Source organism: Globicephala melas, chromosome 5 (assembly GCF_963455315.2).
Source record: "Globicephala melas chromosome 5, mGloMel1.2, whole genome shotgun sequence".
In the NCBI taxonomy this organism is placed as follows: Eukaryota; Metazoa; Chordata; class Mammalia; order Artiodactyla; family Delphinidae; genus Globicephala; species Globicephala melas.
Genome location: NC_083318.1, coordinates 47,325,088 through 47,350,784, shown reverse-complemented (window position 1 = coordinate 47,350,784; position 25,697 = coordinate 47,325,088). Strand labels below are relative to the sequence as shown.

The following is a 25,697-nucleotide window of genomic DNA, read 5'->3' as shown; positions in this document are numbered from 1 at the left end:
GCTGTTAATGAAGTAAATATCTGTTTAATTTACAAACATCAGTAGTGTAACTGATATTAGTCTGGAGAAAGACAAAGCACACTGAATTATACATGTACGTCTAGTTTTCTTTGTAAAAATGTTTTTGGAAAGAAACATCTGCATCTTTACAGGGTACCCTGGGATTTTAATGAGGGAAGAGCACAGTCTACTATAAATCCTTATCAATTCTACATTGTAATTTAGCAGCAAACATGTTAACATGGGAACATTAAGGTAATAAAGGAGCTTTATTGTTTGGGGGAAAAAAAAATCACAGTTCTTGACATTACAGCCTTTTCTCTCCCCGCCCCACCCTCGGTAAAAGGGCAAAAAAAAGTCGAGGAAATAATTAACTTGTAAAAGATCTACTTTTCTAGTGTCGATTGCTACACACCATTTCTGTTCTGTGAGGACACGCTGCAGAGGGGCGCTTCTTTCTGTACAATGACCGTCTCACGCATAGACTTTACATACCCTCTGCAGGTGTCCTGAATGAGGCCAGTAGGTCAGTGACACCAGTGGTCAGATGTCAAGGTAAACAAACAGATCAACACATATTTATCCCAAGATAACACCCTATGTTAGTACTATTGCCAAAAAAACCACAAAAGAATCCTGATTTTTAAGTTTGAAAATGTACAAAAATATCAGGACAATTATAAATTAATATATATTAAAGCATTGAGAAACAGCAAAAGGATGGCCTAGAATGTTAAGTACAATGTACTTTGATACAATAAATATTTCTCATTGAAACCGAATACTGTATAGGGCTGTTTAGAACTCATAGAAACAAAAATTCATATTATTACTAATTTATTTATCAATAATCTATTGGTTCTTTATCATCTCCTTTGTCATTTATATTACAAAAAATTAATACTGGAAAACGGTAGATAAACACTTTTGTGTGCTTCTCCTGCTAACATGCTGACGTTTAAAAAGAAGATAAAATTTATTTTAGCACTCTCGTCTCCTCTGATGAATGGAACCCAGGTCTTCAGGATACTTTATGTTCTGCACAAAATATTTCTCATCCGTTCATTCTGGCTGTGAATGCTGGAGTTCCATTCATCTGCCTTGCACCCTCACTCACACACATGTGCTTGGTCTGTCCTCATGAACTGCGTAGATGCAAACCAGGGCACAGGAGATTATGCTCTGGGCAACTTCACATCAGCAGAGAGAACCTCGTCTCTCCCCTGGGTATGTGCTTCTGCTGGTCTCCAGCAAGTTACGAAGATGAATCCAAGTTACCATGGTTTCCATCATTGCTCTAATGCCTTCAGGTGTATCATTCTTTATACTTCTCCAGTGTTGGGGAAGCTTTAGTTCAAGCATTTCTTTTTTTTTTTTTCTAAATGCAGAAAAAAAGTCTTCATTCTCATAATAAAAATAAGTCTGTTCTGTATTTTACAATATATTTCAATTATTTCCACTATGAAGCATTCGTGAGTCCAACAGGGTCAAGAAGTATACAACATTTTCCAAAGACCAAAGCTGCCAGGGACATGGTTTAGGAGGCGCAGTGGGTACAGCCACACTTCACCACCTTCTCAACCTCGTCCACAAACGATGACCCATCAGTGCATTCGAAAGTGTATTTCCGTCGCTTGCTCCTCAGAGGTCCGCAGCACTGCCCGCCTGCACACCCCCCTCTGCATTCCAACCGGGAGACCTTCTTAGTTGTTTGGCAAGCGGCATAGCCCTGCTGCTTTTGGTAATAATCTCTTATCCGTTCCCCTCGACAAGAGATTTCTAGAAAAGAACAAAAAGCACAAGCAGTATAAGGGCAGTCGCTGTCAGTCGTGTGAAGTGGCCGTGAATCTACCACTCAGTTCAGGAGACACTGCTTTCGCTTCCTGTTTGTAACGGCTATTTTCAGTGTTATGCTATTCCACATTACGGCCCGGTGGCACAGCCTTCAGTTCTTTGAAAAACACTTCTTTTCGGCCTTTATTTTGAGCAAAGTGAATACTTTATATGTGGACTGTAAATACTATGCTTTCGGGCTGACAAGAAAATTGGATTCCTAAATCTTTTCTTTTATAGCAAAAATATACATCTTCTGTTTTTACACTACTAACAGCTGGTTTTGTTTACCGAGGGCGCCGTTTCAGAGAGTACGCAATTTAATTTATTAGACCTGGAGTTTAATATCGTTCAATCTGTTACTTAATACAAGTAACATTCCACTAACTTCATAAATTACCCAAGTATGAACTAGTTCAAAAAGAGACATCTGCTAAAAGCCTCCATGGGCACGTTCCTCTCGTCTCATCCCTCCGATACACACAACAAAATCCCTGCCAGCTGGAGGCAAAGCACATTCTGATCACGCAGACACAGGAGAAGGAAATAGGTGGGCTGAGATGTCAGCCTGTTTCCATCCCTCTCACCTGCATAATTTACTGTGATAAATCAGTTGATTCTAAGGTCAAAGGCGATTTTGTCCTAAAACTAGAGCAGAATTATTAGTACCGTCTTCTCTGTGCCAGAAGATGAATCAGTAATCTGTACAGATGAGAACAGCAGGTAAAGGTAAGAAAGAAGGAAAGTAAATGTGCTCCCGCCTAAGGGAAAAGTAGTATTTCATAGCAAATCAAGTGTGAGAAGACTTGTGAAGGGTGTATAATATCTTGCAACGGAGGTTTAGGACATTTCACATCTGTGCCTTCCTGTAACACTGTTAAGTAAATCAACAGCAGCAACTACAAATACTGCAAAGACCTGGCGTTCCTCATATCACTCCCCTCTGTGTGTCTTCCTTTCTCTCTCTCTCTGTTCAAAGATGGGGGCCTGGGGCTTCCCTGGTGGCGCAGTGGTTGAGAGTCTGCCTGCTGATGCAGGGAACTCGGGTTCGTGCCCCGGTCCGGGAAGATCCCACATGCCGTGGAGCAGCTGGGCCCGTGAGCCATGGCCGCTGAGCCTGTGCGTCCAGAGCCTGTCCTCCGCAACGGGAGAGGCCACAACAGTGAGAGGCCCGCGTACCGAAAGAAAAAAAAAAAAAAAAAAAAAAAAAAAAAAAAGATGGGGGCCCCTCTTGCTTTGCCAAAATAGAGGTCGGTGCCCACCTGGGTTGGCTTACCTCGATCACAGCTGTCCCCAGTGTATCCACTGCTGCATTCACAGTAGGGCTGTCCCAGTCCTGAGAGCCTGCATTTCCCATGCTTACACTTGATCGCCTGGCAGGGGTTAAACAGATCCTCCTCTTCATCACAGAGGACGCCCCCATGGCCCTCCAGGCACTTGCAGCTGTAGGAGAAGGCGTTGATGGGCAGACAGGTGCCATGGACGCACCTACAGTGGAGGACCGCAGAGATGGAAATGGGTCAGGCAGAGAGGATAAGAATGGAGGAGGGAGGATGATGGATGGAATATAAGGGAGACAATGCTAATGAACTGACTTCTTTCTCTCCCTTCCCCCTCCCCCTTTCCTTCTTTCCTCTCTGGGGTTTTGCTTTGAAGGTTGGAGTGTGTGGGTTTAACTACCAAGCAGCCCAGACTCACTTATTTCCAAGACAGGGGTCATTGGTCCTCTGGTCACAGAGGGGCCCCGTCCATCCTTCCTGGCACTCGCAGGTGAAGCCGGACTGGGTGCTAGGCTGGCACGTGCCGTGGGCACACACCTTCTTGTGGCACGGCTCACAGCCGGGCAGGATGCCGGTCTGCATGGGCACCTTCCGGAAGTCCTGCAGCTCGCTGTTGATGTAAAGGTTCCGGATGCAGCCATGGAAGCTTGTGCCGTTCTGCCCGGGGGCCTGGCGCAGAGCTGCGGCCACGTTGTTCTTCCCGGGCATGCCTGCGGGGGAGCACCAAGTCAGAGGTCACGCCCTTCCGCGGCTCCCCAGCCAGTGGCCACCCGGACCCTCTTAGCTCTTCCAGCGGGGCAGGAGTCTGCGTGACTCTTCTTCAGGAGAACCAGGCAGCACAAGCATCCCGTCCTGCGCTTCTCAACGGGGCTGCACATCAGAATCACATTGGATCTTTGAAGAAATACTGATGCTTGGGACCTCAGCCCAGACGGATTTGATCAGATTAACTGGGTGGAGTGGGGGAGGGAGAAGGGATGTGTGTTTCTTTGTTTTTGTTTTTTGGAAGATGCTCCAGGCAATTCTAATGCACAACTAGAATAAAGAACCTAGTTCATTGGCGGTCAATCTTTAGTTTCTAACATCTGTTTTGTTTTTGGTTTTTGTTTTCTTAAATAAAAAAACCCTTATATGGAGGCATGAATCTATAAAACCTAAAATCAGGGCCACTGTATTTAAAAGCAAGGTTGGGAATGGGGGAGGGATTCGTACTCCCTTCTACCTCCACACCCACCCCCTAACCTGGACACACAGCCCAGAAGCCTAGAGCCAGACTGATTCCTTGACCAATCCTGCCCTTTAAAGATGAAAGGGGCCCAGGGCCCAGAGAGCTCGGCGACATGCTCGGTGTCACCAGTAAGACTGGGTTAGAATTAAGCCGATGACACAAACTTCCCCAATCTCAGGTCATGGTTCAGCCCCCTGATTTTCAGAGAGTGAGAGCAGAGCTGGGGTTCACAGGGACCATTCACCCCAGTCCTGCCAAATTCTAAGCTGGCAGCTAGTCCAGCTCACCACTGGCAATGTCCCAAACTCAGCCGTGGATGTCAGTGTCTGAAAAACTCACCCTGCTTCCAATCAGGACAGCACTTCATTCACATCCTTTTTTTCCCCTTGCTAATTGAGAGTGAAACCTTCATATTCCAAGAAATCAGGACTATAAAAGAAATTCCTCCAAAACCAGAATTCGCAATCTTTGTGTGTGTGTGTGTATATATATATATATATACACACACACACACACACACACACACACATATATATATATTCTACCAGTGACGGTCATCTGGTAACCCTTATCTGGCAAAACTGAGGAATCTTTCCATGGCCTAAGCCGGACCCTGAAATAGCTCCTGGATGGGATCCTACACGAGGCAACCATCCAGGTTGCTGCGGGGGAGGGGAGGGAGCCAAGGCCTTTAGAGCAGCTGACCTTCCCCCCAGTGCTCACACCATCCCTACACCTGGACTCTGAGCTACTGGTTGGAGGGTCGAGGCTGGAAAAGACCAGGGCTGTCACTCTCTAGAGGGTTTGTTGGTTATAAAGACCACGAGCCACAGTACTCTCTGGGCGCTGCCTTGTGGCAGCATCTCCTTTCCCATTCGAAGGACCTCCATTCGAGGTCTAGCAGGCACCAAAGTCAGATAGCCGCTTATACAAAACCACTAGGCTAGAGGTCAAAGTCTGTATTTTTGGCCTGTGTGCACTTGGGCCAGTCATTTCCCCTCTCTGGTGCTTAGTTTTCTCATCTGTAACATGAGTGGATGGACCAGACCAGTTGTTTCCAAGCCTGTCATACATAAGAGCCACCAGAGGGGCGCTGTTGAGAAGGCAGCTTCCCAGGCCCCCATCTCTCCTCACCTGAGATTCTAACCCAGAATGACGGTGTGGGCATAGAAATCGCAATGTTAACATGCAAGCTCAGGTGACTCTGGTGCAGGTGGTCCTGGTCACATTTTGACAGGTACTGAATTAGTGTCTAGGATTTGAAGGTCATGAGTTCAAGTTTTTAGTCTGTGTGTGTCTGGCCTTGGGAACTGGGTTGCTTTGTAGAGTGGGGTCAAAAGGATGGAATGTTCCATTTCCAGGAGAGGACTAGTGACTGGGAATTCCTTGTTTGGGGGTAAGTTCTACATAGTCATATCCATCCATCCAAAACATGTGGACTTTTTTTTTTGTGGCCTCTCCCGTTGCGGAGCACAGGCTCCGGATGCGCAAGCCATGGCTCACGGGCCCAGCCGCTCCACGGCATGTGGGATCTTCCCAGACCGGGGCACGAACCCGTGTCCCCTGCATCGGTCCTTTCTTCAGAGGTCCTTTCTTCAGAGGTTAAAAAAGAACTTCTTCCAAGACTATTTTCAATTAGTCACGCAACACACATATGTACACATGTCAAGACTAACTACAGACCCATGAAGTTCCACAGCAGGGAGAAGCAATTAGTAAATGTGTTCCTTCTATTCCCAAACTAACAATGATAAAGGTCTAGCTTTGATTGTAGTAATTTTTAAATGAAAATGTTGATACATCACACATATAGTTACTTTCAGTAGGATATCATGAAGTCAAGAACGATCTTAACTCAACCTTTTCAGGTGCTTGGTAGACTTCTGACCAGGGAACTAAGTCTTAACTGAAAAACAGAAGTAGATCCATGTTTGTTTTCCTTTAGCCTTTCCTCTATGCCATGGACCATAGCTGGAATTCAATCTATCAAACAATAGGTAACTTAGTGGACGGTTTTTAGCCTTAACAAGCTCTACATATTTCAAAATGACAATAAACAGACCAAGTGTCAACACTGATGTCTTCTGTACAATGGGGGCATTAGGAGAAGATTTGTGATGCACAGAGGTGTCTCTACGTGCAGGTCTTTACTTTAAAAAAAAAAAAACCCTTTAAGTAATGTATGTTCTGGTTGGACAATTATACAGAAAAACATAAAGATTACAGTGCTTTGCATCAAGTAAAGCCTATATCATGGGTAGTTGAAAACCCAAAGGTAGGGAAACCTGCCTCCCTGTTTTGCTAGAAAATACTCCTGCAAGGGCCTAAGGCATAGAATGCATCACCTTTGGGCCATCTTCCTTGGGGAGTGTTCCTGTTTGCAGACTTTGAGAAAAAAGAGAGCTTGTTTACCTTGCTCTCCTTTGCTAATTCAGGTTCTCCTGCCTTTACCATAAAGAATTCAGGGCTGCAGTCTTAGGACTGCATTGTATTTTTAAAATCCGAATTACCCTGAGTGGGAAGGAAATGAGCCCAGTGTGTTCTCTGGCAGTGAGGCTGGTTGGAAGTGGAAAGAGGCACCATCTGGATTCTTCCAGGCCCTCTACCCTTAGAAGGATTAGCACTTCTCAGTACTAATTTAAAACATTTTTTCCCCCTTTTTGTAAAAATGTTCTGGCCCAAGCACTCCCATTCTCTACTTATTATTTTCTCCACATTCTAAAGGGGTCTTAAAAGATTTAATGAAATGATTTCTAATGAAAACATAATAAAATCAAGTGAAGGACAAGTCCAGAAATAAATGAAAAGCCACAGAACTTAGACTGCTTCCTTTTCTGCTCCATGTTAAGAAGGTGAGTGGCAACGCAGGTGGCTTTGGGGTTAGACAGACCTGAACTCAAACGAGGTCTCTATCAACTTGGACATATTCCATGAAGTCCCTTAGGGATTATAAAACAAAAAATCATACCTACTTCCTAAAGTCTCTGAGGGTTAAGACTGTAAAAGCAGCATTGCATTGAGCACACAGCATGTGCTTAGTAAATATAATTTCTTTTCTCTCCAACCACAGGTAACATCTGTGACTTCACCCATGCCAAAGCAACTGCCGTTCATGGTAATGCAGGCAAGAATGGACGGCCTTTGCCTGTTAATGAGTCCCACAGTGTGATTCCCAGGAAGCAAATAGATCAGTCAATTTGCTGCACGGACTTAATATGAGATACTTTTATTACAAATGTATTATGGTTTCATGAAGATGTGACTGCCTTCCCCACTCCCCTGACACAGAAGGGATATTTCTTTTTCAGTTTTGTATTCTTCATGCACCTATTAATTTAATTCTCAGCTTATGGGAGGTGCTCAATAAATATTTACAGAAATGAACCAAAGACTTTTAACTGCTTTAAAAAAAATCAAAAGTCTATCAGTGTTCAGATTTTCTACTGCTGAAATTATTAAAAACAGAAGTGCTCTGGAATTTCAGGAAATTTCCCAAAATGCTTTCAGGGAAGGCTTTGAGGGGTTAAGAAACTTATGCAGCATCCCAAGGTCATTACTGTGAAAATAATGATGTGAAGTTCATGAAATACCTGTCATGGTGAAGAAATTGGTTACATTGACCTGTTCAGAAACTTTAGCTTATTTATCTGTAAAATGAGTTAACTTATTCAGTCAATTCAATGTAATTTAATTCAGTGCAACTCAATTCAAAATCATATGCTTTCTTGCCTGAAAGTTGAAATTCTGTCTCCAGTATATATTTACTCCTCCAGATAGAGGTAAAAGTACAAGCTCTCTCCATCACAGGTTTTCTCCTCGGAGCTCCTTCAGAAGTTTGCTCAGACTCTATCCCTCATCTATTTACTCATCTGCCTTCATGCAGCTTAAAAATAAAGTCGAGTCTTCACTCTGTCATTCCAGGCCCTAATCCACCTTTCTGACCGTCTCCCTTGTCCATTCACCATAAGGTCTTAGCTAAAGAGAAGTACTTCCTGCTGCCCCAATACAAGTTGTACGTTTAATTTGTTCATTCATTCATTTGATTTCATTAATAATTATCCTATCCTGTACATGAGTTCGCAGATGACAGTAGAGGCATTCCAGCATAGTGACATTTAACTGAAGCTGGTAGTGTTCGCCTCCTTAACAGTGCTGGGGTGGGTCATGCGCTCCTCAGTTTGCATCACACTTGACTCCCCATCTTCTTCATTGTCTGTATTTGACCTCTAACCAGCTTTCTTTTTCCTATACACCAGAACAGTAAGATTAGATTTTATGATGTTTAAATCACCTAGTATGTGACAGACACAAAAGAAACATTCATGTCCTTCTCCACTCCAACCACACATTTTGTTAGACCCAGAGCCAGGGTTACAACATGGTCTCTTATCACCCATTTAGGGCTCTTTCTTTTCTATCCTTGCTGTCCACCTTTCAATGACTGATCAATGACCATGGCACCAGGCATCAACAACTTCAGGATCAGTCTGTGATGAGCATCACAGGGTTTGGGAATCCACGGAATTTGGAAAAGCGCTTACCTCCGACATAGAGTGGGGAGTCAAAATTCAAAGTGGACTGCTTTGACAAGTTGGTGATGATTTTGGGGCTCCCTCCATCCACAGAGAGGGAGAGACTTTGATCCAGGGCGAGTAGTTCCACAATGTGAAAATTTCCATCATTGATCGTCTCCACGCTATTAAAAAAAAAAAGATAACTGATCCTCCAATTTTATATTAATTAAAGAAAAGGAGTTACAATTCAAACTCCAATAAGCTCTTTTTGGGAAAAGATACTCCTATTTAACATTAATAAAGATAAAGGCCAGTAGTTGATTTTAAAATAAAAGATATTTTCAAGGAGATACAATCATTTTTTATTTCTTGGGTAATACAAAATAAGTTTGTTCTCCCATTGGGAGAAGTGGAAATGAATACATTTTATCATTATCCAATCACATTCTCCCAGTATGTAGAAATTCCAAAGCACAATTGATGCATTTGATTTTAAATGTCACTAAAGTTTCATTTGTTCAGATACTGTTACTCCAAATTGCATTCAAAAGACAACTAACTGATACCTGTGCCAAATATACTTTTTAGACATTGATCTTAGGGGATCATTGGTCTCTGCACTCTTAAGCACTACACAGTAATACTTATTAGAATCAAACATACATATAAATGCAGGAAGAACCAACTTGGCAGGATCACTGCACTTTTTGAAATTTGTTAATTGATAATATACTCTCATTTTCTTTACATTTTTCAGAAGGATGTCCATCAAATGATATTACTGTGAAGATGATTACGCTCAGTGGAGAGGTGGGAATAATGGATTAAATAGAATGCTTAACATAGTCATGTCTAGGGAGTCTAGTGATGACAATGATTCTACAATTTCTCTTCTATGACTTTAAAGGGACAGGTCCAACAATCATTACATCCGCCTTCTTAACAATTTGAGGGGGCTTATGGAAATTCATAAAATGGACAAAAACAAAGAGATTAAGAAACAGGTAAACGGAAAACGACAATTGAAAATGAAGTTGGGTGCAATTAGCAGATAGGTGCTATAAGGTTTTAAAGGGTGTCTGTCAACCTAACACAAGTGTTACATCAGGCAAAGATGCAAACAGGACAAATTGAAACAGGAGCAACAAAGAAAACAGATCAATAGTGAATATTAAAGAACTAATATACTGAGATGTTGACTCGAAAGACTGGAAAAAGGGCTCAAAAAGGGAAATATGGGAACATACTATAAGGAAGATAGTGAATACCTAATAGTCCCTATGCAAAAAGATTGCTTAAATTTCCAGGCACTGATATTTAAATTTGCAAATACGTCAAGCCTGGAAAATAACAGAAAAATGTATAGATATTTCTTCATGGTTCTCACCACAGGAGTCTAATCTTATTCCATTGTTTGCCGACATGGAATAAAATGTTTTTGTGATTTGACAACAATATAAACCATTCTGCAGAGCTGTGAAAACACCTGAAGTTCTCTGGTGTTAAGTAGTAAAAAGTGTCCACGTGTGCAGGAATTTTTAATAACCTGTTTCAGATATCATCTTAAAAAAAATAAATGTTAGATGTGCCAATCAATATTTTTGCGTTTTACACATTTAATTATCCCAATACTTGATACCACTAAAATCAACAGAGGAAACAATATACAAGGAAAATACTTTCTAAATAAAGTTGCCTACCAGATGTTAGTGGTCTTAAATAATACCAACTACTTGTTAAACATACATATTTTAGAATCAGATAAGCCTGGATTTGAATGCTGGTCTTGTATTTATTAAATGTTTGACCTTAGATAAGTAACTTAATTGCTAATAAACTTCAATCTTCTCTTCAGTAAATGCTAACAAATATTCCCCCCTCCTATGGTTAATTTGAGGTCTATCCCTATGAAATGATTTTTTTAAATGCAGAACAAAACATCTAGCCTATAGAAAGTGCAAAGTTAAACGCTAGATATTAGTATCATCACCGTCATCATCATTACCACCACCACCACTGTCATCATATAAATAATCCAATACTACTTCAGAATCTTCTTCAAGAAGAAATTAGTCAGGCTTTATTTTTAATATTAATTGTAAGATAATGCTAAAGACCGGCAGAAATATAATAACTTCTTTGGGGACATATCCAAATTATTAGAAGTTTTAAGTAAAACATTAATATAAAGATATACATAGAGAAGGTGGTAGTCAATTGCTTTTTCCTTTGTCATCGTATACAACTCTTTAAGTGGTTTTATATGAATGCTCTGTGAACAATGACCTTATTTAATTTATAAATATTAATAATGGGCCCCCCTTTTTCCTTTACAGTTGCAAAGAAAAAGACTCATTTGTACTAGGGAACTGGTTCTTGGTCACACATCAGTCTTAGGCAATTGATCTAGGTATGTCATTGTTGATGATGATATTTGGTGCAGTGTAACTGAAAGGTTTAATACCTTTAAAGTTCTGCACACTCTAAAGCAGTGTTTCAGCTGGGAAGCTGGAGGTAGGTAGCTTCATTATTAACTCATTTTACTTCCTACTCCTTTATTCCTTTCTTTTCTTCCTTTTTTTTTTTTTTTTTTGTTTCCTGAGTACATGTCTTTAACTCCCACTAATTGTAAGCTCCTTTAAATCAGGGGCCCTGTATTATTTATTTCTTCCTTAATGTATCCAGTAGTGTCTGATAAATAGTAGATGCTCAATAAATGTATGTTAAGTAAATTAAAGATAGGGGAGTTGTATTAAGAATAACATATAGGGCTTCCCTGGTGGTGCAGTGGTTGAGAGTTCGCCTGCTGATGCAGCGAACACGAGTTCGTGCCCCAGTCTGGGAAGATCCCACATGCCACAGAGTGGCTGGGCCTGTGAGCCATGGCCGCTGAGCCTGCGTGTCCGGAGCCTGTGCTCCGCAACGGGCAATGGGAGAGGCCACAACAGTGAGAGGCCCTACAGTTATAGATAGTCAAGATCCTCCAGGCATACTTAGGACAGGACATCCAAAAGATGCATTTTATTAAAAAATTTGGAATTTTCAGTGGTGATATCCTGAAAGATAATGTTGGGAGGTAAGTCTTGCTCAGCTTATCCTAGCTCTTGTTAGATGTGTGACACTGAGTTACTGTGACTTCAGGTAATTTTTCTCTGCTTTCTTTTCCTCACCAGGGAAATGCAAGTAATAAGATCAAAGAATTGCACAGCACCTACTATGGGGCAACTTCACATGCATTAACTCATTTAAGACTCACAACTCTAAATTTGGGCACTTAGGGTACCCAAGATGGCACAGCCAGTGGCTAAACAGATTTGAAGCCAGGTTGTCTGGTTCTAGAGTACGTGCTTTTAACTATTACCATCACTTTTTTTTTTTTTTTTTTTTTTTGCGGTACACCGGCCTCTCACTGTTGTGGCCTCTCCTGTTATGGAGCACAGGCTCCGGACACGCAGGCTCAGTGGCCATGGCTCACGGGCCCAGCCGCTCCGCGGCATGTGGGATCCTCCTGGACCGGGGCACGAACCCGTGTCCCCCGCATCGGCAGGTGGACTCCCAACCACTGCACCACCAGGGAAGCCCTATCCATCACTTTTAAAATAAAAAACCTGAAGAGTATCTAGTACTGTACAAATGGCATGTGTTTGTTCTCACCAGTAGCCAGCCTTTAATAGATGATTTCTCTCCCAAACAGCCCAGGAATAAAGTTCTATGGAAAAAAATCTTATATGATGGTTGCACAACTTGGTACATTTACTAAAAATCATTGAACGCATATGAGATACACAGATTTGAAACTTGTTTTTGGCTTCTCTTTTCCCAATTATAAGTGAAGTTCAGACTGACTACACTTTTCTCCTCCCAAAAGCTTTCAATGTCTAATCTGATGATTCCAGAACTCGGTAAGAGTTACCACTGAGCTTAATTCGGTTTATATTTCTCAGAATTAAGTGAGGCTTTGCCCAGGCTTTTAACAGATAAGTATTGTGAAATTAATATTTTTAGATTCTTTGGTTTTCAGATGGTATTGTGTGTATGGGGCCTGAAGAGAATATGGCAGAGCTAAGAGTATTCTAAATTGGTGTTTCATGCTGTCTCCTAAAGCCAGAGATCTGGGGGATGCCCAGGAGTCCTTTGTTTATATACCCTTTCAAAATAAAAGCAGTGATTGACACACCAGTTGTTGCAGAATAAAACTAAGACATCATCGATTTTACAGTCTATCACGGTCATCTCCTACCTATCCACCTGCAATGTGTAACATCCTTCTGGGTCCTGACAAGTACTGACAAACACTCACTGCTCCCTAGGGAACTATATACTCCATGACTCACAAAAGTTGCAAGTGAACCACTTAACAGTGAGCCTTTCCACTAGGAAGATAAATTGCATTTACTACCTTTATTATGTAATTCAGTTTTACTACACTCATCTATTACCTGAGATTTTGTTTTCTTGGATTTCTAAATGGATGTGTGAAAACAAAGCCGTTACTCAATTGTCTCTTGGTTTGCTATAGAAAAAGAGTTTAAAAACTTGGGGCTTAAAAGAAGAGTGGCTCTAAATTGTCTTTGATTGTCTTTATGTCTTCAGGACTCATTAACAATGATATTGTTACATTTCTATCTCAATTGTAAATCTTAAGGTATTTCAGTGGAGTAAAGATAAATAGTTCACTTTGCTTATGTGAACTCCTGCTTTTTTGCCAAGTATTTGTTGGCATATTCTGTGCAATAGAATAGGAATAAAAAACTAGACAAATTCAACTGGCCACCTCATTTTGATATGTCTGGTCTAAAGATGCTTCATTTGTGAAGTGTGGAGGCTAATAAAAAATTTCCCTGCCCACTTCTTTGAGTGGAAGGAATGGGAAGCCAAGTGGGATTAAAGGTATTTATGTATTAGCATAAGAGTTTTCAGAAGAACGTTTTATAAAATAATTTATCAAGTAAAGTTGTATTTTGAAGCAAATTACAGATCTTCCTGAACTTACCATGGGCTTAAGTTCCAATTAACCCATTGTAAATTGAAAATATGGTAAGTCAAAAATGCACTTAAAAGAAATGCACTTAATACACTTAATCTACTGAACATAATAGCTTTGCCTAGCCTGCCTTAAGCATGCTCAGAACACTTACACTGGCTTACAGTTTGCCAAAATCATCTAACACAAAGCCTATTCTATAACAAAGTGTTGACTATCTCATGTAATTTATTGAATACTGGACGGAAAGTGAAAAGCAGAATGGTTGTCTGGGTGCAAAACGGTTGTAAGTGTATGGGCTGCTTACCCTTGTGATCATGTGGCTGACTGTGACCTGTGGCTACTACTGCCCAGCATCATGAGAGAGCGTCCTACTGCATATAGCTAGCCCGGGAAAAAAAATCAAAATTCAAAATTCTAAGTATAGTTTCTACTGAACGCATATTGCTTTTGTACCATCATAACGTTGAAAAATCGTAAGTGGAAACATCGTAAGTTGGGGACCTTATGTATGTAATTTAAATAAAAATGCACTAAAATAGAAAGAGACTTCACATTTGAACATCTGGTAAGAGTCACATGTAGGGCAACAGTATTTGCACTTGGGTATTTATTCTTCAGTATCTGGGTATCCAAGCATGAAGAGTCTCCTTAAACCCCAGCATTACCAATTATTATACTCTGTGCCTAGTACTCGACTAGGCACTTTACATTAGTTGCTTCCAAGTCTCCGCGTGAAATGGAAGCATAAAGGGTGAGGTAAATTGCTCAAAGTCGTGAAGCTGATAAAAAGTGGTGCCTTCTCATACAGCATAGTCAAGAATGGCTGAGTGTTTATCATGGAAACGGTCTGTCTTTCCAATGAGACTAATTCTTTTTTTTTTTTTTTTTCCCTAACATAAGCTTGTAAGTTGCATAACCCAGAGACTGTATAGCCAACCAACCTAACAGTCTGCGGGGGAAAGTCCCCTGAAGTTGTGCAGGTTCCCTGAATACTGATACTGAGGAAGGCATGGTACAGTACTGTACCTTTGTAACGTGTGCACCTGATTTCTTAATTTTTAAATAGTCGACTATGTTTCCAAAGAAACTATCTGGTTTGGAAAATGACATTAATTTGAACCTAAAGAAAGAAGCATACAATTGTCATTAACGATTTTTAAAAAAGTTTCTGCCCATCTAGATGAAAAGAAAGTCATTTTGAAGGGCAATCAATGAACAGCTTAATTGAGAAAATAATGTGTTACTCTATGCCTGTCTGAGGGACTACCGCTGATGTTGGCTTCAAGTTTGGGCTGTCATTCATTCATTCATGGCACTACTACCACGTCCCTCTTTATGCTATTCTCCAAGCACTGTAACAATTAGGCATGTGTGCCATATTCTACATTCATTCACTTGTTGGGCTGCTAACGTTGTCTTTGTCTGCTGATTAGATCTCTTAGCAGGGTTCAGGCAAATGTTTAACAACTGGCTCTCTGTAAAAAAGAATGAGTCTGGATTTGTAGCATTTGCTGATTACTATGGCAGAAATTACTCTCAACAAGGCTGCATCAAACAGAGGTCTTAGAACTTGGATGTGAGAAGTGATGCACACCATTAGCTCTCAGAGCACAGCTCAAATATATTCCTTTTCCATAAATGTTTCTCATATTGTGGTCCCTGGATCAGAGCATCACCTGGAAACTTGTAGAAATGAACATTTGGGGCTTATCTGAGATCTGAATCACAAGCTAGAGGTGCAGCCCAGTACTCTGTATTTTAACACACCTTTCAGGTGAATCTGGTGCTAGCTCTACACCACTGCCTGTATGCCTGGCCTTGTTAGCAGTATACATGGCTACAGGAAAGCACGATCTTCTCTCAAATGTAAGAAGTAAAATGAGACAATGTGCACGCCGCTTTAGTTCTACTGGAAAATAAACAATTACTACATTTGGGTTTTCTTAAATGCACATCTTTGTTAACTACTACCTCTAAACATAATTCCATGAAATAATAGTTCTCATATCAATTCGTTTGAGACAATAATTGACATCTAAGGTCAAACATTTTATTTTTTAATTTTTTTTTCTTTTCTTTTTGGTTTTGAGGCTCTGAAATTTAGATGTGGTACAGTGGGAAAGAACATCTTTGTTCCCAGGGTCTAGGGTCTCAGCCAGGACCACTCAAATGGCTGGGACCTGGAACAGCTGGGAGCTGGTAGGGCATAAGATCAAACATTTTAAACCCAAAAATATACTACAATAGAAACAATAATAATGGATGACAGTTTCCCCTAATTTAACAGATTTCATTTTACTAAAATAAACAAAATCCTGGACATATATACACTACCAAACGTAAGGTAGATAGCTAGTGGGAAGCAGCCGCATAGCACAGGGAGATCAGCTCGGTGCTTTGTGACCACCTGGAGGGGTGGGATAGGGAGGGTGGGAGGGAGGGAGATGCAAGAGGGAAGAGATATGGGAACATATGTATAGGTATAACTGATTCACTTTGTTATAAAGCAGAAACTAACACACCATTGTAAAGCAATTATACTCCAATAAAGATGTAAAAAAAAAAAAAAACCAAAAAACCCCACAAAATCCATTTCCATCAGTGTTGAAAATTAACCAGGCAATTGAAACGAGGCACCTGATATATGACATTACTCCCATATGTGATGCTCCAATAGCACATTAGATACTGCATAATTTGGGAAACAAAGTTTTACCAAGGTAAATCTTATATAACATAAAATCATGCAATTAACTGAACTCAAATTCTCTGATGTAAGGATATGTAAAAATATCCCCTTTTAAAAACATCAGTGTGAGTTTTTTTGGCCACATCATGTGGCTTGTGGGATCTTAGTTCCCTGACCAGGGAATGAACCCAGGCCCTCGGCAGCGAAAGCACTGAGTCCTAACCACTGGACAACCAGGGAATTCCCTAGTGTGATGCGTTTTTAATAAAGTTATATAAAGTGGAAACACAACAAGATTTGAAAATTTAATTCAACTGAACAAAATATTTATTAAGCTACTTATGGGAAATCTGATGGCAACAATATTATTGATGGATTTTGTTGTAATGATGGAGAAGTAGTACTTTTCATTAGAGTACATATTCTAATAAGGCCTGAGCAAGGATAGAGGCATTTAGATGAATGCCAGAAAATTAGTAAGAGCAGAATTAAGACTTGGACAAACTTCAAATTGAAGGTGAAAAAAAAAGGTTAAGAGTAACTTCATTTCACCTAAGATGACCAAGAAGATGGTGATACCTCTCAATGAAATTAGGAATGCACTAGGGTGAAGCAAAGGAAATGAACTTAGTTTTGGACATTCTGAATTTATGATCCCAACAGCTAGTAGTACTGCTTACTATTTGGTATGCCTTATTCTAGATACTCCACATGCATCAAATCATAACATTCTTACCACGATCCTGAAAAGATGGAACTATGATTTATTATTTCCATTTACCAGGTGAGGACCAGAGAGCTTATGCAATCTGCCCAAGACACACAGTTAATAGATGGCAGAGCTGGGACTTGAATCAAGGCAGACTGTCTTTAGAGCACCTGCTCTTTTCTATTACTTCAATTTTAGTATTGAGTTGTAATGACATTCAAATGGTTCAAAAATCAGAATGATATAAAATGGTATTTATACACAAGTTGTGCCTCAGCCCCACTCTTTCCTCTCTATCCCAAGTTTTTTCCTTATGCAAGTACATGGAAATAAAAACATGGGTATACTTATTTACCCACCTTTGACACTGTTCTGCCTTACTTTTTTTTTTAATATATACTGAGCAATAGACCTTGGAAATCTTTCAATATCATAGATAGAGAACTTTCTTGTTCCCTCTTTCCCTCTCTCACTCCCTCTTTCTTTTTAACAGCACATTCCATTGTGTGGCTGCCCCGGAGTTATTTAGTTAGAAACTTGGGTTGTTTCCTAACTTTTGTTTTTACAACCTCTGCCACAGTGAATTACCTTGTGCATATGTCATTTCTATGTCACAGGTATAACTTTAGGGTAAATTCCCAGTAGTGGGAAAGATGTTTCCAAATTGCTCTCCATAGAAATTGTAAACAACATGTACTTCCAGTGTCAATGTATGAGAAGAGAGGGTTCACTTTCAACACTTGCTACACTCCAGAAAGAGACACCAAAAAGATTTTCCTCTATTGCTAGAAGGGAGACGGGAATGAAGACAAAGTGAGTGAGGAGTGAGGACAGAGCTGAGTGTAGAATTAAATCCTTGTAATGAATTGATGGGGCAGGTGTTACATTATTATTTACAGATATGGATTCTGAAACACATAAAAATTAAAGACCTTGTTAAAGTTTATATATAGTAATTGCTAAGCCTAGATTTGCACATACATCTCAGCCACTATGATTATTACTTGTTAAAAACTAGATTCTCCTGGTGTGTTGAAATAATTTAATGTTCTCAGTAGCCTCTATTTCACAAAAGCATTTAAAAATGTCAATTGGAATACTACTATATTCATATATTATATATATACATATATATATATATAGTATCCATATATTATATCCACATCAATCAATTAATCAATTATCTCTCTATCTGAATTCTCGGTGATTGTTGCTTCTTTTCTTTAACTTAAAAATAATGCACTGGGACTTCCCTGGTGGCACAGTGATTAAGAATCTGCCTGCCAATGCAGGGGACACGGGTTTGATCCCTGCTCTGGGAAGGTCCCACATGCCGCGGAGCAACTAAGCCCGTGAGCCACAACTACTGAGCCTGCGAACCACAACTACTGAGCCCACGTGCCACGACTACTGAAGTCCACGTGCCTAGAGCCCGTGCTCCGCAACGAGAAGCCACTACAATGAGAAGCCCGCGCACCGCAACGAAGAGTAGCCCCCACTCACCGCAACTAGAGAAAGCCCACGTGCAGTAACGATCCAAAGCAGCCAAAAATAAATAAATTTCTTTAAAAAAATAAAAACAATACACTAACTTTTGTTGATTGTTGGCCATAAACTAAAAAGCAATAAATAAATAAAAGTTATGTTTGCTCTGGACCTTATAGCAGATGTCTCCATTAGATGGTCTGCAAGCAGAAACATCTACTTCTGGTTCATAACAAAAACTGTGTGATGTGATATTATCCTTTTTTATAGATGTTACAGGGTATACTCTATTGTTAGGTAAAAATGGTAATGAACATAAACTCAAAATAAGCTCTTTAGAGTAAATCCTCATTTGGATATAATCACTTGGGTTTTTACAACTTATCTAGAAATATTTTAAGTACATTTTATGTGAACACTAGCTTTAGTAAGTCAACTCCAAGAACTTTCACTATGGTTCCTGACAGTTCTATGCTGTTTCATTGCATAAAACAAAACAAACACACAAAATACCAAAAATGAACCATAAGATCAATATTCTGAAATCTTTTCATGAGCTGAAACAAATTGAGGCTATAACATTTAAGGCCTAGCAACATTTAAAATATTGGCACTAATTCATCACCATTTAGAGATGAAGTAACTATTGTATTCTGCTTGGAAACCAATAATTATGTGTTTGTTTCCATGCTCTAAATATTCCCAAGTGGGTTAGCTTACCACCAAAAGGACTTACTGAATTCCATTCATGGCTACAATGGGCATGCAATTTCCCAGAACCGTTATGAAAGATTAAATAACATGTGAAGCACACTGAAAATATATAAGTATAATATCAAGATCATAAAGGCCAGTATTTCCATTTTATGTCTCCATCAATGGCCACAAACTTTTACCCAGCATGTTTGGGCTACAAATGTGTTTTGTTTGCCACATATGGTATTTAAAAAAAATGTGAATCCATACTGAAAGGAAAACTTTATATTTAAAAAAGCCAGATTTCTGTCTTTTCTTGAAAAATCACAAGTTCTGGCAAAACCTGGGCCCACATTTTCACATGGCAGCATTCAGGGAGACCTGAGCAGATGTAGTCTAGTCCTGTTTTGACAAAGATTTGCTTTTAGTTCACTCCGGTCACAACCACTCCTATTATATTGCCAACACCAAGGCTATGTGTAACAGGGGAGTGCTTCTCTAAAAGCTTAAAATCTTTTCAAGAATAAAAGGATGAGAGAATATTCTTTTCCTGCAATTAGCCAGTTCAGTTCATTTAAGATATCTGCCTGGAAAAACGGACTGCCTATGACTTTGCGACCTTTCTCTAAATGGTAGCAGTTATTTGTACACGTGAAGAAATCAACTAGGTAACGTCTGCAGGGCGACTGGTGTTGAGATGCAACAGAGGGGCTCTGAAGGTTAGTCTTATGCAAAAAGCACACTTTCAGGAAAATCCCACCCCATCCCATTCATGTCTTCAATATATCATCAATACCATAATATTATTATAAAACTTCCAACAGAATGATCAGATAATACACATCTTGTAGCTGCCCATTGGCTTATTACTTGTAAGCTTCCTAAGGGCAGAAGCTCTGTTGCTGAAAGCTTAGAACAGTGCCTGGCGCATAGTAGGTGCTCGATAAATATGTGTTGCATGAATAGTAACTTTAAATTTGTCCCTGTGCTGGGTATCCTGCAGCTGTTTCTCTAGGGCTACTCTCCACCTGTCTTCAGCCTGTTCTGAGCCCTGGGAGGCTCATGTGTGAGCTATATTACTGAGATCAGTGGGTTCCTTGTTTTCTGGCATCTGATTTGGCCAGAGGGAAGCGGGGGTACAGGAGATTTTTGGGATCATGCATTTAAAACCCTGGTTCCTTCCCTGAGCTCCTGTCATGCAGTCCTCTCCACAATTCCTTTTCTGAGCATCGATTTCCATACCTGCTGCCTCCCCTCTCTCTTTCAAGCCCATGGACACTAGCAGTATACCTAGTTACTAGCTCCAGATTACTATACTGTCCCAACCAATCTTTGTACAGTCCTCTTATAAATCTCTCCTTAATTATCCAACTTGAGTATGCTGTCTGCTACTGCCAGGCCTCTAACACACCTATCATAAAGTCTGCTGTAGCCAAATTATTCCCTCCCCTCCCCATGACACAATAAGAGAGGAGAGGCAGTTCTGCATTAAGCAATTATTTTCACCTTTACCAGTAAGTGACAGATCTTCACCTGTAAATGGCAGAAGCTGGGTGGGAGCCGGTGTCATAGCTGGCACGAACACGTCCCCGGTAGAGCTCTACGGCGATATGGTCTTTGTCACCCTTATACAAGAGGATTCCACTATCTTCATCTGTGGCAATCTAGTGGGAAGTAACCTTGACATTAGTAGGACAAACAGTCATCCAGACATATTTCATTAAGAAGAAACAAGACTTCTTAGTAATGAGTTTTTTACTATGGTTTATTTCTTCTTTATGGCTCTGATAAAATACTAATGCACATTGAAATGATTACTTGAAAGATGACCTATTCCTGGATTACTCTGTTGCAAATAAATTCATAAAGAACTTCAAAAAGCTCTTTTTACATTCATGAACTTATATATTTATTCTCTTTCTGCATATTGGCAATGATAAAGCTTAAAGATTCATGTCCTATGAAATATGCAAAAACAAGGACATCACATAATTTATACTTCAGCAAATTAAAATTGAAAGATATTTTCCATATCATTAGAGTCCACAGTGTTTAAAGTAAATCAAGCTTTCCCCCTTAGATATCAAACTATATTGTCTAAGCAGAGAATGATAAAATCTAATCAGGAACAAAATGATCACATTTCCGTTCTGTTAAAAAGAACAATAAGAGGTACTTAAGTTAACATCACTGAACGTGCTTAGAATTTCCTTTGCTGGAGATTTTCACTTACCTGCTTTTTGCTCCTGTTATGGGCTTTATTTATGGCATATGTGAAATGTGACTGCATTGAGCAAGATGGATTTTCATATTACACGTTAAATTATGGTGTGACCAGGGAAAAATCTCTGTTTTTTATCCTTCTTTCTGACTTTTCCGGGCTTTGGAAGGACCAGCTCAGTAAAAATTAGGACTTAAGCCTGAACACCACTGGGTACTTCTCATAACAAGACGGATGGCAAACGTTGGAAGTTAGGGGGCCAGGCTTTTCTAAAGAAGGCTGGTCTGCCTTCCAGGGTCCCATTCCTCACGACTTCTCAAGAAGCCCCTGCCCCTCACTGAAGTGCTAGGGTAAACCAAATATGGAACGGGTTTTATAGGAAATTGGTCACATTTCTTTGAATTCAAAACAAAACAAATATGCAGCCCCAATTTGCCCCAGGTACCCTAAATTTATCACCCTAATCTAGCGTAATCTTGTCTATAGGGGTTTGAATAACTTGCTCAAAGGTACACGGTGACTTGGTGGGAAGACTTATGATAATACTTGAGTTTGTTAATTTCATGTCGAAGTTAAAAGACACCTGCTGACACTTCTGCCAAGGTATGTTCTGTCTCACCTGTGCTGTTCTCAGCTGCAGGTTTCCTAACGAAAGCTCCCCCAGCGCCTGCCCCCCGCTACCGTGCAGAACCTGAACTGCAGAGCCATAAAAATAAATGAATAAAATGCCATTACCTGAGCGCAAAACAAAGAGAGAGATTTTGTTGCTTTGTCTCTGTGTGTGTGTTTTATATGATCAAGTAGTGAATAAAAATACCTAGTGCCCATTTAGTTTTGAAAGACACAAATGTTAGAGAGAAGAAGAATAGAAGCTTTTCATACAAGTAGCATTTTCTGTCACTGTGCTATGCAGGATGTAACTGTCTATTTAAGAAATAACATCACTCACAAACCACCACGTATGTTTATATTTGGCAGCTGAATTGTTTTAAAATGAGATTAGCTCTTGGTAGTGGGGGAATCTTACCTGAAGAGTGATGTTTGTTTGAGGCCGAACCTTGGCAGAAGGGATCTGAAGATAAGACTCTTTGTTTACAAAGTTCACACTGACCAATTTTTCACACTTCTCTCCCTGGTAGCCAGGCAAACACTGGCATATTGGCTCATTTATCCTGATGATGCACTGAGCTCCATTCTGACAATCAAAATTATCACAGGGGCTGGTACGAGGGAGAACCATGGGTGGAGAAAACTCACAAAACAAGCCACTGAAGAATAAACAGAAAATACTCAATTAGACGTTACTTAGTTGCCAATATGAATTAAGCCCTGTTAGCACCTAGCTCTAAATACAAATGTGTACTTGCACTTTTACCTGTAACCTTCGGGGCAGATGCACGTATAACTGTTCACTGCATCAGTGCAGTGGGCTCCGTTTTTACACTTGTTATCTTGGCAGTCATCAAAGTCAATGTCACAGTGTTCGCCTATGTATCCTGGAGTGCAGTCACATCTGTTTGAACAAGCAGGTACATAGTTTCAAACCCAACTGAGCCAAAATAAGTAAAAGAGTTGCATTTCATCTAGGAAACAACTGGTGCTGTCTTTGCAAAAACATATTTAGAACAGGCTCATAAAGTTTAAAAATTAACAGATGCCTAGAAAATAGTACTGATCTGCAAAGTATGCCATGGTTTCTCACTGTGATCTCTCAGAGGAACAGCAATTTTCCCTCTCTGATGACAGTGAGTATCCACAATCCAAATAAGAATAGACTAATCACACCAGGGTGTGTCCCTCCCTTCTTCCCCCACTTTATCTGCCCGTGGTGTCCTCTGTTTTCAGCTGTCTAATTCATTTGAGCTGCTGACACGGTGAAAGTGCTGTGTTGTAAAATTTATTAAGAATATTAAGCATATCTTAAGAACAATTAACATTTTAAATTTTCCAACAGAGACTGGGTGCATTACAGTAAAGGATAATTTTATGAAAAGCAAATATGTTAGCATTGGATACCCTAATTCACCATGAATCCAGATTATCGTTATGGCAGAATGGGGGCTGACCTAACTGGGTGGGGCAGGGGAACGGATACAAAATTCCTGGGGCCCATCCCCGGACAGCTTCTCAGCCTGTTCACTCTGGTGGTGTGGGACAGAAGGGGTCTCGGCTGCACTGATGGTGAAGAACCAGGGATAATAATACAGCTGATGTTCTTTGAGCACTTTGTTTCAGGCCCTGTTCTAATCATTTTGCATCATGGACTCATTGAATTCTCTCCACAGCCCTGTGACATCCGTGATACCATGACTCCACTCTACAGGTGAGGAAACAAGGCACAGATTGGTTAAATGTCTTGCCCAAGGACATCTAGCTTGTACACAGCCAGGAAATGAACCCAAGCAATCTGACAAGAAAGCCTGAATATCTAACCACTGCTCTGTACCGTTAGATAATTGATTACTCAGGGTTCCCTTTAAAATCTCTTTCACCAGTGCTGACCATTGGAATGTCTAGCTCTGACACCAAGGATGCGGGATTTTAAGGGTGCCCAAGGAAAAGCAATATGGCACATGCAGTGGTTATTAAACTATGCTTTGTGGAGCAATAGGGGACCATGGAACCCCCAAAGATAATGGCCATAGCCGGGGAGGGGGCCTCTGTCAGCTTCCCTCTGCACTGCCCCCCCCCAAACAATACTCTCCTGCTGTGATTCATTAGTTTTACACATTGGGCTTCCATAAGTGTTTCTGTTTGAGGTTTAAGAAAGGGTTCACTGACTTTAAAAAAAACAAATAAACCAGGAAATTATGTTTTAGCCTTATAGAATTTGCACTTTGCAATTAGGCAGAAGAACTGTGTTCATATTCTGGTTTCATCCTTAAGTGTATGTAATCTTGACTACATTACTTCATCTCTCTAAGTGTTCCTTTCCTCATCTATAATATGTATATAATAATTTCCATCTCACAGGTTTGTTAAAAGATTAAATAAAAACACTATCTGTAAAATAATTACTAGTTAATACATAATGCATGATCAATAAATGGTAGGTTTAAAAAATAATTCTATGTAAGTTTTTATAATTCTAAAAAAGTATTTATGGTTTAGACTGTACTAATTATTCAGTTTTCTATTTCAAAGCCATTAGGATTCAAGTGAATGAGGATAATTAAAAACACCCTAGTGAATGTGGATATTACTGAATGCCAAGGGTTTTGCCTAAAAATGCAAAATCAGGATTTAAGAGTTACTGGAGAAATGATGAATTAATAAGATAAATGGGAGTATATACCCTCTAAGGGTAACACAGACTTTTAGCTCTGTGTGTATGACTTAAGAAATAAAATGAGCTCACTGCATCAGCATGCTTGCTCTAGAGCCAGTGGTTTTCATGCTAAATCATAACTAAGCAAACAAGTCTGAAGTTAAATGGATTCTAAGTGGCCATAGACATTCTCAAAAGGATGGACGGGGCCTGAGAAAAGGGCTTCCATCAATGTTAATTTGACCAGAGCTGCTCAAGTACAGAGCATTAAAAGAAAGAAGAAATGCTTTGAAACACTCTGAATTATTTACCTGAGAAAAGAAATCAAAGTAAAAGATAAGAGAACCACGTATTCACCATAGTGGCTGTTTAAGAGCTATTTTATATATTTTTTTCTCTACAGATACTGTTTTACGAGCCCATTAGGACTTGGCGTCACATTATGAGACCAACATTTTTGTCTTTCTTTGGCTCCTTAGACCGAGTTTCAAAACAGGAAGAAAATATTTAATTAAGAATTCCTTAAAGCTTGTATTATCAATAAAAGGTATCACATTCCCCGAACTCTGGCAAGGAGTGAGGAAGAAAGCAAAGAATATAAAATATACTGTTTAGAAGCCCCAAAGCTGACTAAGTAAGATGCATGCTTGAAAATACTGCTTATGGCATATCATGGTCTAAAAATATCTCAAAACAATTTAGGAGATTGATGAGGTATATAATAAAGCAAGAAAAGTAAAACCAGCTCTGTTAGCTTAGTAGTAAGAAAATGTAGCTGAAGTTAACA

General features: G+C 39.9%; 1 protein-coding gene across 2 annotated transcripts in view; it reads right to left on the bottom strand.

The window, feature by feature from the left end:
- Positions 1 to 1,361: 1,361 nt before the first annotated feature.
- The window catches only part of SLIT2 (slit guidance ligand 2), a 382,749-nt gene continuing 358,413 nt past the window's right edge, over positions 1,362 to 25,697 (bottom strand). For both annotated transcript variants that reach the window (XM_030864309.2, XM_030864311.2), the window contains 7 exons: positions 23,018 to 23,155; positions 22,670 to 22,910; positions 20,955 to 21,085; positions 8,883 to 9,037; positions 3,532 to 3,823; positions 3,110 to 3,321; positions 1,362 to 1,779 (listed from right to left, as the gene is read on the bottom strand). In XM_030864309.2, coding sequence (XP_030720169.1) covers positions 1,538 to 1,779; positions 3,110 to 3,321; positions 3,532 to 3,823; positions 8,883 to 9,037; positions 20,955 to 21,085; positions 22,670 to 22,910; positions 23,018 to 23,155 — 1,411 coding nt within the window. In that variant the 3' untranslated portion in view covers positions 1,362 to 1,537. The remainder of the gene's footprint in view (positions 1,780 to 3,109; positions 3,322 to 3,531; positions 3,824 to 8,882; positions 9,038 to 20,954; positions 21,086 to 22,669; positions 22,911 to 23,017; positions 23,156 to 25,697) is intronic.